This window comes from Sinohyriopsis cumingii, chromosome 4 (genome assembly GCF_028554795.1).
Source record: "Sinohyriopsis cumingii isolate HCF-2022 chromosome 4, ASM2855479v2, whole genome shotgun sequence".
NCBI lineage: Eukaryota > Metazoa > Mollusca > Bivalvia > Unionida > Unionidae > Sinohyriopsis > Sinohyriopsis cumingii.
The window spans coordinates 99609634-99624124 of NC_142964.1; the positions used below are offsets into that span (position 1 = coordinate 99609634).

At 34.6% G+C, this 14491-nt stretch overlaps 1 protein-coding gene across 9 annotated transcripts in view; it reads right to left on the reverse strand.

Annotated features, from left to right (window-relative positions):
* Positions 1-14491, reverse strand: part of LOC149801763 (focadhesin-like) — a 596289-nt gene that overhangs the window by 105416 nt on the left and 476382 nt on the right. For all 9 annotated transcript variants that reach the window (XM_089956096.1, XM_089956095.1, XM_089956091.1 and 6 more), the window contains one exon: positions 13262-13487. In XM_089956096.1, coding sequence (XP_089812222.1) covers positions 13262-13487 — 226 coding nt within the window. The remainder of the gene's footprint in view (positions 1-13261; positions 13488-14491) is intronic.

Consider the following 14491-nt stretch of genomic DNA (forward strand, 5'->3'; position numbering starts at 1 on the left):
TTATGCTTACGAACGCTACCAAAAGTGGCTTAAAACTCAAACTAACTTTTACCGACTTGGGAAGTACTGAAAAGTAAATGTGCTTCGTCATTCGTTACATGATTGTGATATATTTTTCCACTGAATTCAGACCAATATGACCTGTGATAAAATTATTTAATATTTTACAGCTGTGTGTGTGCATATTTTCGATGGAATCACTTGTATTGTGGATTCAATGTATATGATGAGGTTCGTGTGTGAATACAAGGTGTTGATACTATTCATGGTTTTCTAAATAAAGTAAACTATTATATATGTCTTCTCTGTTTTCACTACAGGTGTATTTCTTATTTAATATGCAGCGATTTAAGATGGTAACTGTGCCGATGAAACACATATTTTACCACCCGCATTTATTACCTACACCCCCTCCCCGCAATTTTGTTTGGGTACATGCATAATTTTCTTCAGCAAACTAACCTGGTTGCTTATAACACGGTTTGGTCTATAACATGGTGAGGTTCTATGGCTCCCAACTACCATGTTATAGTGGGGTCACACTGTATATGGAATGAAAATAAATCAGAGAGGTGAGGCAGTATTGTGTTGATTGTGTATTGGACACACATACCTGACTTGAATACCTACTGATGGGTGAACCACAACAAGTGTGTATAACCTGCCAGTGTCCACTGACAGTGAAGCACATACTTGTCAAGTGTCTTGATTTCCAGCCCATGAGAAATGATTAATTTCATACTGACTGCTTGGAGAAAATGTATGAGGACATTTTAAGGGAAGGCTGTTTATACAACAAATTTTAATCATGTTTAAAGGGTTTTGTATGTATTACCTTTATCCTTTGTTTTTATATATCATTTTACAGGGTTTATAAATTTTTAACATCTTACATTTTGTTGTGACATTTACGTTTAATTTGATCAGTTTATCTGGTAAAAGTTTGTGTGCAATTCACTTTTACATTTTTTTAAATATGTATCTTTAGTAGGCAGCCACTAATGTGCTGTTGTGCCATAAAGCACTAATACAAACAAACTTGATCAAAATCAGATCTGAAATGGAACCTCCATAGTGGCCACAAACTTAGCCAATCAGATGCAAAATTACATCATAATATGCAACAGTCCAAGTCCTTATTGGATTCATGCAAGACCTTTAGGACATAAGGCCACATGTTAACTTTGACCAAAATCAGATCAGAATTGTGTTTATGGCCAGGTGGGCTACAAAAAAAAAATTATTTTTTAAAAACATTTTATTATCAGATGTTTGGTTGTCACTGCTTCCTTTTTAATGCCTTGATTCAGTTCACAAAAACATGACTGGTTGTTATGGCCTGCTTTTTAATGCCTTGATTCAGTTCACAAAAACATGATTGTTTGCCAATGCTTCCTTTTTAATGCCTTGATACAGTTCACAAAAACATTGCTTGCCACTGCTTCCTTTTTAATGCCTTGACTCAGTTCACGAAAACATGATTGGTTGCCACTGCTTACTTTTTAATGCCTTGATTCAGTTCACAAAAATATGACTGGTTGTCATGGCCTGCTTTTAATGCCTTGATTCAGTTCACAAAAACATGATTGGTTGCCAATGCTTCCTTTTTAATGCCTTGATACAGTTCACAAAACATTGCTTGCCACTGCTTCCTTTTTAATGCCTTGATTCAGTTCACAAAAACATGATTGGTTGCCACTGCTTACTTTTTAATGCCTTGATTCAGTTCACAAAAATATGACTGGTTGTCATGGCCTGCTTTTAATGCCTTGATTCAGTTCATAAAAACATGATTGGTTGCCAATGCTTCCTTTTTAATGCCTTGATACAGTTCACAAAACATTGCTTGCCACTGCTTCCTTTTTAATGCCGTGATTCAGTTCACAAAAACATGATTGGTTGCCACTGCTCACTTTTTAATGCCTTGATTCAGTTCACAAAAATATGATTGGTTGCCACAGCTTCCTTTTTAATGCCTTGATACAGTTCACAAAAACATGATTGGTTGTTGCTGCTTCCTTTTAAATGCCTTGATTCAGTTCATGAAAACATGATTGGTTGTTGCTGCTTCCTTTTTAATGCCTTGATTCAGTTCATGAAAACATGATTGGTTGTTGCTGCTTCCTTTTTAATGCCTTGATTCAGTTCATGAAAACATGATTGGTTGTTGCTGCTTCCTTTTAAATGCCTTGATTCAGTTCATGAAAACATGATTGGTTGTTGCTGCTTCCTTTTAAATGCCTTGATTCAGTTCATGAAAACATGATTGGTTGTTGCTGCTTCCTTTTTAATGCCTTGATTCAGTTCATGAAAACATGATTGGTTGTTGCTGCTTCCTTTTTAATGCCTTGATTCAGTTCATGAAAACATGATTGGTTGTTGCTGCTTCCTTTTTAATGCCTTGATTCAGTTCATGAAAACATGATTGGTTGTTGCTGCTTCCTTTTAAATGCCTTGATTCAGTTCATGAAAACATGATTGGTTGTTGCTGCTTCCTTTTTAATGCCTTGATTCAGTTCATGAAAACATGATTGGTTGTTGCTGCTTCCTTTTTAATGCCTTGATTCAGTTCATGAAAACATGATTGGTTGTTGCTGCTTCCTTTTAAATGCCTTGATTCAGTTCATGAAAACATGATTGGTTGTTGCTGCTTCCTTTTAAATGCCTTGATTCAGTTCATGAAAACATGATTGGTTGTTGCTGCTTCCTTTTTAATGCCTTGATTCAGTTCATGAAAACATGATTGGTTGTTGCTGCTTCCTTTTTAATGCCTTGATTCAGTTCATGAAAACATGATTGGTTGTTGCTGCTTCCTTTTAAATGCCTTGATTCAGTTCATGAAAACATGATTGGTTGCCAGTGTAGACATTGTTAAATAAGAATCTACAATAATGTACTGTTACTGGGATGCAAGAGTGATGGTTTCATTGCTAACATGCACTTTGAAACAGCACAAAGTCATGGCTCTAATATATGTGTGGGTGCATTTGGTAGTGTATGAATATGTTCTTATGTTACTTGTTTAGGCTTGAATAAACAGTAACAGAGTGAAAACAACAAGCTTGGAAAAATTTAACAAATAATTTATTTCCCTAGAAAAGTACTATAAAAATGAAAGAAATAAGAAACTTATGGTTTTAAGAATCAAATCCAAAAATAATCCAAGAATAATCCATGAATTAAATTTCAGAAGTCTTAATAATGAAATGTTCTAATGAGTTCAAGTTCAAATCCCAACGAAAAATCCAAAATGGAAGGCGAAGATGTATACTGAATCCTTTGTGGTGTTGTAAAGTCTACAGTTCTATGTTATTCACAAACAATAATCTGGTGTTTGAATTTCCCAATAAAATTTAATGAAATGTCTTCGTCCAAGAATTCTGTATGAGCACTCATATATTTCCAGGAAAAAGAATTAATCCTTTTCAATCCAAATAATTTGAATAAACATTAAAATGTAATTCCCAAAATGACACAACAAATGAAACACCTTTACATCCAAGTGTTTAGAAGCCCAACTGACAAAAATCTCTATAAACAATGATTCTACAGTAACTCGAATTGCAAAACAAATTACCGGATGATGGTCAGCTTTCCAGAACCTTCGAGAAGTATTTACATATAAAAGCACATAGTCCCAGTATGACCTTGACAAGAACCAATCATTTTACTCTAAGAATAAGATAAAAATAAAAAGTTGTTTACTTCTCTCAATAATTTCTGAATTAAGGTCAGGAACTAGGTCAGCTAAAAGAACAGACGAGGTCAATCTATTTTCTGGAAAAGTATCGAGTTCTTTGTAAACAAAACTACATTATTTTGACATATAATGAAACTAAAAATAAAGATTTTAAAACTTATAAACAATTAAATTAAATCAAATATAAATTAAATCACATATACATAACGCTTTCTCCCATAAAGAAAAAGAAAGATTTATATGACAAAGATTAATTATATATGAGGTTAAAAAACTCTTACAAATTACATAAAGTGTACATGAAATAATATATTGTTATACAAGGGAAAGTGCATCTGCTATTAAATTATCTTTTCTCTTGATGTGCCTGATGTCAATATCATATTCCTGTAACAACAAACTCCAGCTTAGTAGTCTTTGATTTTTATTTTTCATCTTGCCGATGAAAGTAAGGGGGTTGTGGTCACTAAACACAATAATCAAATAAGGAGCTGAACTAATGTAAACTTCAAAATGTTGTAATGCCAATATCAAACCCAAACATTCCTTCTTGATTGTTGAACAATTTCTTTGGTGCTTATTTAATTTCTTAGAAAAATAGCACTCTAGACGATCAACACCACTTTCATCTTCTGGAATCAAAACTGCTCCAATTCCAACATCACTTGCATCAACAGACAATTTAAATGATTGGCTGAAATTTGGAACTGTAAGAACTGGCATGCTTTTAAGTATGGCTTTTAATTTGTCAAAAGCCTCCTGACATTTCCCAGTCCAAAGAAACTTGTTTTTCTTAATAAATTTGTCAGGGGTTCAGCAATTATAGAAAAATTGGAACAAAATTTCCGATAGTATCCAGTCATACCAAAAAATTGCATCAGTTGCTTTTTATTAATAGGCACAGGGAATTCATAGATAGCCTTGACCTTAGCATCTATAGGTTTAACTTGTCCATGTCCCACGATATGTCCTACAAAAGTTGTACTAGCAAGGCAGAACTCACTTTTGGACAGATTATTTGTCAAACTTGCATCTGTTAGTCTGTCAAAGAATTTCTGAATTTTTGCTAAATGTTCTTTCCACATGTTGTAGATGATGACATCATCAATGTAAGCATCACAATTGTCTAGACCAGAGGTAATCATATTCATGAAATGTTGAAAAGTACTTGGCAACCCTTTCATTCCAAACTGCATTACTATATTTACTGCATATGTTGGGACACGAAAAAAATAATAATTGAATAAATTGTGTTCAATTTAGACCCACCCACCCCCGGGCCACACCGCATGTTACAATAAAATAGATAAATAAAATGCTTATTTGATAATAAAATGAAAGAAACTAACCTTGTCCTGTTATCATTTATTCACTTTTTTGGCCGACATTAGCATTTTATTAAAGGAAAAATATATTCACGAACTGCGTATAAGTAGCGCATGCATCCATAGTGTTATCGCTTTCGTCAGACAACACAACACCTTGGTCATTGACGTGAATATTAAGAAATGAATCATGTTTGGTTGTCCTCAAAGGTTTTAATGTTATGAGAATGAAAACTGGATCCTGCAAAATCACATACGAATGAGAGAGAGAGAGAGTGAGAATTATCAGCCCCATTGCTTGAAAGCAATGTCAAATATAAAGGTTAATTTATTACAAAGCAAGCTGACCCCGAAAGCAGACTTTGGATTCCTTTTAGCATGGAGATTTTCTGGAAACTATACATATGTATACAAAGTCGGCCCAATTTTGATTTCTTTCTACCAGTTTTCACTGGGATTTTGAAAATAAATAGAAACAATGGAACATTTTGAAACGATAACTTCTCACACATATACACAAAAAGTGATTCCTTGCATTGTTATCGCATACATAGCATATATATTATGGAATAAAAATAACACAAAATAAACCACATTATAGATCTCCGCTATTATGGATAAGTTTGTAGTATGATACTCAAGTAGTGAAGAGGCCTTGCCTCGTGCATGGAAAAAGAATGTGTTGCCTAAAGCTTCATCTAAGAGGCCCATAGGTCGACCAAAAAAGCGTTCTAGAGAGGTGGAGTGTGATGTAAAAGAAAATGAACCAACTGCAAAAAGACAAGAAATTGAAGAACCCAGTCAGGAGAGAGATTATGCCTATGAAACTGATGATGTCAGGCGAGGGCATTACAAGCGTTTTACATTAAAGCAAACAGAGGAAGTTGTAAATTTCTCAAAATTGCATGGAATTCAAGTAACAGCAAGGCATTTCAAAATCCCCAAATCAACCACTGCAAATTGGTCAAAAATCAAAAATAGATTTTTCTCAGCAGCTGAATGTTTGGGGACATTTAGCAAGAAGTGGGAGACCAGTATCATATGGCAATGAGTCAGATGGAAAAATTGCAAAGTGGGTTCTCGTCTAATGCGATCTTCAGATCCCTGTTAGTGTGGACACTATATGTGCTTAGGCCAAAGAATCTGTGTCAAGTGAACATCCAGGAATTGAGTTTCAAGCCAGTAGGAACTGGGCAAAAGGTTTTTTTAAAGTGACACAACTTCGTGCTACGTTAATGGACAATGATGGCCCAGGGTCTCCCATAAGATTTGGAGGAGAAAATAAAATTATTCCATGAATTCGTAAAGGCAAGAAGAGAAGAAGATGATTTCAAAGACAAGATGATAATTAACATGGATGAAACTCCTATGTACTTTGATCTCATTCCAGGATGAACTTTTGAAAAGAAAGGTGTTAAAAATGTGAGAATTCGCACGACTAGTGCAGATAAAAAGCATCTAACCTTAGTACCAGTACTTGCAGTTTCTGTTGCAGAATATGTGTTGCTGCCAATGATAAGTTTTCGTGGTGTGAGGGAGCTAAAAGATATTCAGGCACCAGAAAGATGGATCGTACGTGTGCAGGAGAAGGTTGGGTTGATGAGGAGGTGGTGCTGCAGTGGATTAAAGAGATATATCTCAAGTATACATGAAAGGAGCGATCTCTTTTTGTGATGGATTCATTCTGGGCGCATATTACAGATGCTGTAAAACATGCTTTGAGAAGGTTTAACACAGTGCCTGCAGTTATTCCGGGTGGATGCACCTCCAAGCTACAGCCACTAGACTTCAGTGTAAATAAACCAGCCAAGTTAGACATGAGGAAAAGCTGGACAAATTTTATTCACAAAGCAGCATTTTCCAAGGAAAATGACAACATGTCTCGTATTAAGAGTACAGATAAACAACCAGTTGGACTGGATTGTGAAAGCAGTCAAATCATTTCAGGACAAGCCAGATCTGATCTGATCCAAAAATCATTTAATGTTTGTGGTATTAATAATAACTTGAATGTATGTGAGGACAATATCATAAGAGATACTGAATGTGATGGCAGTGACAGTGAAAAGGACAAATTTGATGGATTTGAGCCTGAGGAGGTTGAGTGGGCAATTAAAAATGTGGACAGATTGAAGGATTTAAATTAAATATATATTAGTGGCATTAAAGTTTGTTCAGCAGTACTTGTCAGATATCACTGCTGTGTAAATAAAAGATGTTTGGTTTTGGAATTAGTATGTTTATCAATCACTCTGTACCATCACTATCTATCGGTATCTCTCTCTTTCTTTCTCTCTCTCTCTGAATATGATTTTACACTGTTGTTGTTGTTGTTGTTGTAGGATTTAATGCCATTTTTCAGTACACGATAGGCTATACATGGCGGCCAGTAATAATGGTGGAGGAAGAACCCGGGAAAACCCTGGAAAGAACCACTAACCAATGAGAAGCTACTGGCAAGCTTTCTCACATACCGCACTGGCTGAATTCGAGACTCGAACCCACGCAGACAGTGGTGAGATGGCAGTGATCCACAATGGAGAGCACTTTAGACCACTCGGCCGCTCGGGGCTCATTGTTTTTACGTAATTACAGTGAATAGTTTATACTATGCTCATCAATAGTTATTTTGCCAAAATAAGTCGTGTAAAAAGCATAAACGGCAAATAAACCTTGGCATTTAATAATAAAAAATCTTTGTTGAAGCATAAATTAGAACAGAAAAAGTTGAAATCATTCTCATATACACAAATGATTCATTCTTACCTGAGCTCTTGTTCTTAGCAAATTTGCATCTAGGAAGAAAAATGTAAACAAATACTATTAAAGCGTTTTCTTTTTTAAAGTTTTTTTAAAATAAAATTTACATTTGAGTGCATTTTCTGACATGTATTTTCGAATGATATAAAAGGTGTCCCACAACTTACGACTCGAAAAAGACAGTGTGTCCCAGAACATACAGTGCACAAAAATTTACCTTAAAATAAATTAATGGTGTCGCAACAAATATGGTGCCCCATTGTATACGGTAAATATGGTACTTTATGTTGATAAAGTCCATCTGGAGTCACAAATGCCGAAATTTTCTTTGCTCTTTACATTAGTGGAATTTGCCAAAATCCTTTCAGGTCAAATTTGGTGACATACTTGGCATTTCCGATTTTATCAATACAGTCATTGATTCTTGGTAATGGAAATGAATCTGTTTTTGTCACACTATTCACTTTCCTATAAGCAGTACACAGACGGAAAGTTTTATCTGGTTTTGAACAAGTATGCATGGTGAACTCGAGCTACTTTACTGGGCTCTATAAAATCATTTTCCAGCAAATACTGAATTTCTTTTATCAAGTATTCCTGTTTGAGAGGGTTCACCCTGCATGGGTGTTGTTTCACAGGTTTGGAATTTACAATTTTAACATCATGGAAAATTTTGTTCGTTCTTGTAGGAACTTCTGGAAATAAGTGCTCATATTGAAATAATAACTGTTCAAGTTCATTTTTTCTTGCTCTTGCAAATGTGAAAGTTTCTGGTCCAGATCTTTCATAATTTCTGAATTCTGAAGATTTGTCACTCCAATATCAGTAGAATTTGATGATATTCCTTCACTTAAATCTTCACTGAGTGGGACAGGTACAACTAAATTAACTGCATGTTTAACCTGGCTATCTCTTTCAATATACTGGTACTCCTATAACTTATTTAGATCCCAGGAGCAAATATTATAATTTAACTCATTTATTTTCTTCTTAACTTTGTAAGGGCCATAATATTTAATCTGAAGAAAATTTTGAAGAATGAAAAAGAGAGACAGAACCCCATTATTGCCAGACTCAAAAATTCTCGCCCTTGTAGTTCTGTCAAACTGTAATTTCACTTTTGACTAGAACTACTGAATGTCAAATTCAAGCACAACTGGCTGGAAAGTTCAAGACCTAAAATTCGACTCTTGACCCAATTGGACAGATTTGGGAAGGCCAAATTGAGGAATTTTTTTATATATTAAAGTTGTAATATTCCTCAGAGGAACTGTCTCTGGAAACCTTGTTGATGCACACATAATGGTCAACAGGAATCTGTTACCTGACTTAGTCTTAGGCAGGGGACCAAGACAATCTACCATAATTCTACTAAATGGTTCGTCAAAGGCAGGAATAGGTTGTAGATGAGCCTTGGGTATTTTCTGATTGGGTTTTCTTACCATTTGACAGGTATGACAAGATCCACAGTATTTACCAACATCACTTTTGATTTTTGGCCAATAGAAGTAAGTCAAGACCTTATGATAAGTCTTATTAATCCCTAAATGACCAGCCAAAGGAGATTTATAGACCAGACTAAGTATTTCCTGTCAGTAAGGTTTTGGAACTACAATTTGATAGTTCATTGACCACTCATCACCAGCAGGTACCTCGGGAGGTCTCCATTTTCTCATAAGAATTCCATTTTTAATGAAATAACAGACAGGAACTTCAGTGGCTTTAGTTTCACTAATGGCCCTTTGAAACAAACAGGAGATCTCAGGATCTTTTTCCTGTTCAACAACAAGGGATTGTTGTTTGCCACCCTGATTAGAATAAAGAGAATGAGTAGTTAAAAGAGGATCACTGTGATCAATACCTTCTGATTGATCCAAACAAGAAGTGAAAGTGACCTCATCAAAAGCCTGACCAATACATGTGTCAGCTAAAGGAATATTTTGCTCATCAACATCATTCTCAAGAGCTTTCTTTGCCATAGCTCTGGTAACTGTACAAGCTGGGAATAAATTTGGGAATTCTTTTTCAGTTGGATTGACTTTCTGATCCAAGCAAGGCTTGTCAGTTACAAGTGGATTAACCACTACCTTGTCTCCAGCTAGGTTGTTGCCTAGTAATAAATGAATGCCCTCAACGGGTAAAACAGACACTGTGCTGACTGTCACGGGTCCTTTAACTAAGTCTGATGACAAAGTTACACAATGGAGAGGAACATTAACAAAGCCGCACTCTACTCCCTGAATAAGAACACTCTTATTAGAATAAGACTTCTCAGAAAAAGGCAAAGCACATGACAATAAAAGACTCTGAGAAGCTCCTTTGTCCCTTAAAATTTAAATAGGGATAGGACTGGCCGAATCATCCAAGAGTGATATAGAACCCTTCAATAAGAATGGTTCATAATTCTCCATAATAAAATCAGACTGGGATTTATTAGACCCAACAAATGTATTGCTTTCAATACATAACCTTGACCTTGACCTCTTAGAAATAAGAGCATTTGGAATAGGTCTGTCTTGATTCTGATGCCTATTTTTCAATTTGTAGCAGTCAGAAATAATGTGTCCCTTCTTCTTACAATAGGTACACGTAGGAAGAGACAAGGATCTTGAATCAAGCTTATCTGAACCTTGATTTTTAGAAGTTGTGCCAATTCGAGATTTAGAAGGGCTTGTATTAGGCTGAAGTGGAAATCTTATTTACAAAAGGAACTTTATGAGTTAAAGAATACTCATCAGCAGCAAAGGCAGCCTTTTCCAAGGTTTCGATCTGATGCTCATCAAGATAAGTCTTAATGTCACTATGGACACAGTTCTTGAATTCTTCAAGTAATACAAGTTGTCTGAGGTTTTCATAATCTTGTTCAACTTTCTTGGCTAAGCACCATCTATCAAATAACTGCTCTTTTCCTCTAGCAAATGACATGAGTTTGTCCAGCTTCTTTTTTATAGTTTCTGAATTTTTGCCGATAAGCTTCAGGGACTAACTCCTTAAGAAGCATTCCTTAACCGTATCATAGTCACCACTTTGATGAACTGACAGTGAACAGGAATATATCACTAGCTTTACTAATGAGTACACATTGTAATAACTGAGTCCAATGCTCCCTTGGCCATTTCAAATTTTCAGCAACTTTTTCAAAATAAGGAAAATATTTGTCTACATCTTTTTCTCTAAAAGTGGGAACTAACCTTAATATATTCTTTGCAAAATCAAAACTTAAATTCATATTTGAAGTGGGAATGTGCTTTTCACTTGCCAGCTCCATTTCTTTTATTCAACATCAATATTCCCTCTCTTCTTTCTCTCTTTGCATTTGCATCTCTCTGTTTCTTCCTTTTGTAGTTGTTCTTTCTCCTTCTCCGATTGCAAATTCATTTGCTCTTTCTGTAGCAGTATTTTTTCTTATTGTAACTGCATTTGTCTTTCTTTCTTTCTTTCTTCCGATTGTAAATGCATTTGCTCTTTCTCTTTCTCCAATTTCATTTGTTCTTTTTCTTTTTCCAATTGCAACTGCATTTATTTTTCTTCTTTTTCTTTCTGAAGTTCCACCTTCCTCAACTCCAATTCCATCCTGTATTTTAATTCTAATTCTTTCACTTTTATGTGAGAGTCTAATACAGACTTACTGATCAAAACAAAAGCACTTTTATCCAAAACGTTCTTTTCTACCAAGTACTGGACCACACTATTTTTTATTTCTTGCTTTGTTAAGGAAGCCTTTACCTCAGAAAGATTGTATTTTCTGGCAAGTTGAATTAATTCATCTTTTTTGAAAAGGTCTAATTGGTCCTGGGTGGGACTTGAAAGAAAGGTTTCCACTTTTGATGAAATTTTAGAAAAAGCTTGCCGATTTCACTAAAGATTTCACAAACTAGGGGAATTCAAATTTCAAAAAACAAAGTTTTCTGAAATATTTTAGCCAAAATTAAAAAATCTTGGATAAGCAACCCAATATTGTTATGTTACTTGTTTAGGCTTGAATAAACAGTAACACAACAAACAGTGAAATCAACAAGCCTGGAAGAATTTAACAAATAATTTATGTCCCTGGAATAATACTGTAAAAATGAAAGAAATAAGAAACTTACAGTTTTAAGAATCAAATCCAAAAATAATCCAAGAATAATCCATGAATTAAATTTTAGAAGTCCTAATAATGAAATGTTCTAATTAATTCAAGTTCGAGTCCCAACAAAAATCCAAAATGGAAGGCAATGACATATACTGTATCCTTTGTGTTGTTGTAAAGTCTACAGTTCTGTGTTATTCACAAACAATAATCTGGTGTTTGAATTTCCCAATAAAATTTAATGAAATGTCTTTGTCCAAGAATTCTGTATGAGCACTCATATATTTCCAGGAAAAAGAATTAATCCTTTTCAATCCAAATAATTTGAATAATATTAAAATGTAATTCCCAAAATGACACAACAAAAGAAACACCTTTACATCCAAGTGTTTAGAAGCCCAACTGACAAAAATCTCTATAACAATGATTCTACAGTAACTCGAAACACAAAACAAATTCCCAGATGAGGCTCAACATTCCAAAACCTATGAGAAGTATTTACATATGAAAACACATAGTCCCAGTATGACCCTGACAAGAACCAATCATTTAACTCTAAGAATAAGATAAAAATAAAAAGTTGTTTACTTCTCTCACTGATTTCAGAATTAAGGTTGGGAACTAGGTCAGCTTTAAGTGTTACAAATGAACAGTCGAAGTCAATCTATTTTCTGGAAAAGTATTGAGTTCCTAGTAAACAAAACTACATTACTTTGACATATAATGAAATTAAAAATAAAGATTTTAAAACTAACAAATAATTAAATTTAATCAAATATAAATTAAATCAAATATACGTAACAATGTATAATATATAAAATAGTTGTTGTTGTTGTAGGGTTTAACGCCATTTTTCAGCACAGGATAGGCTGTACATGGTGGCCAGTATTAATGGTGGAGGAAGAACCCAGGAAAACCCCCAAAAGAACCACCGACCCATGAGAAGCTACTGGCAAACTTTCTCACATACCCACATTGGTTGAGCCCATGACTCGAACCCATGCAGACAAAGGTGAGATGGCAGTGATCCGTAATGGTGAGCGCTTTAGACCACTTGGCCAGTCTAGGCCCACAAATTATAAAGTACAACAACTGATAAGTAATATGTTTTTCATTTATGAAACTCCATGTAAAAATTGAAAAAAGTGCCTATTTCTACTTCATAAATCAAAGGTATAATTTCATTGCTGGACTATTTTATTTTTCTCTCTTTTTTTCCAATTCTGAAAAATGAAGTAATTAATAAATTTTCTGACACCAAAAATAAAATTATAATTTTTTTGCCCTCCAAAGACATACATAAAATATGGTACAATAGTGGATCAAATATGGCATTTGCACTTTTGTAACCTTTGCCGACAAGGATCGCAAAAAGAAAGAATTAAATTATCTATCAATGTCTACCTGTTGACACATCCCTAACAGACTTCCTTTTGGACTGTAATTCACATCCATCAGCAACATCAGCGTTTCCATGGCAACTGTCAGCCAATAGGAGTGGTTGAGATGTTGAGTACAGTTTTCTGCCTCTTTCAGGCTGTCTTTGTCCAGACTCGAGGCAAAGCGGTGAATGCAGAGTGCCAGTCCAGATAGGGCCAATATTGAATTACTCTGCGCTGATGGGGTTCCCCTGTGGAAAAATGCTATAACATGTTAATTAATCAGAAAATCGATGAAACAATATTTCAGAAAGTAGAGCCAAGTTTTTAAGTGTGAATTACAGTAAAGCTTAATCTCAATCAGGCAACTATTAAGTGGAAATTGGTGTAGGATTATTGCAGAGATGTTGCCAGGATTTTATCAAATGGAGCCGGGGAGAACTCCCAATTATCACCAAAATAAAGGTGAAACAAGAAAGAGAAAACAAGGGGGAGGGGTTCAACAACCATAGTTCAATATTTATCTATCACAAATATTTGACTCTTTCTTTCTTACTGCTCCATTCTGATAGAGCTCTACTGAAATCAAAATCCTTAAAAGATGTCTCATCCAGTTGTATAAGCATTACTGGTATTCTGTTGATTGGCTTTGGACGTAATCTTTTTTTTATCTGTGTATGAATATTGTTCTGCTCTGAGAATTCCCTTTCAAAATCTGTTGCCTGAAGGGACAGATGACAGCTAGCTAATCCAGCTTTAACAAGTTAGGAAACTGTTTTATATGGTTATACATCTTCCAGAGCTCATATGTATTGTCTTTTGGATCAGTGTTTTGCTGACTACTTAACATCTATGGGCTTACATGGTAAACTCAGCAAGCCTTCAATATTCCAAAATATAAATTTATTTAAATAAAATAAAAAATCAAACAGTGAAAGAATTAAAAATAACATACAGTGTATGAATTCATAGAATATTTTAAATTGTACTATCAAATTTTCACTAATCCAGAAACTGTCCAAAGGTATTCTGAATGAAAGTTCTAATGTGTTTTAGTGCTACCGTGCTAGTACCACTAAGAGTCAGTTTTAAATCTGAATCTTTATATTTCAAGGCAATCACATGAATGTAGAATCTCAGTGAAGTCCTTGAAAGTATCACAATCTAATATAGGGTTAATTAAATATTCAAGTCCCTGAATAAAATCATATCTAATAGGTACTGACTGTTTAAATTAAAGATTTTCCACTCTGCC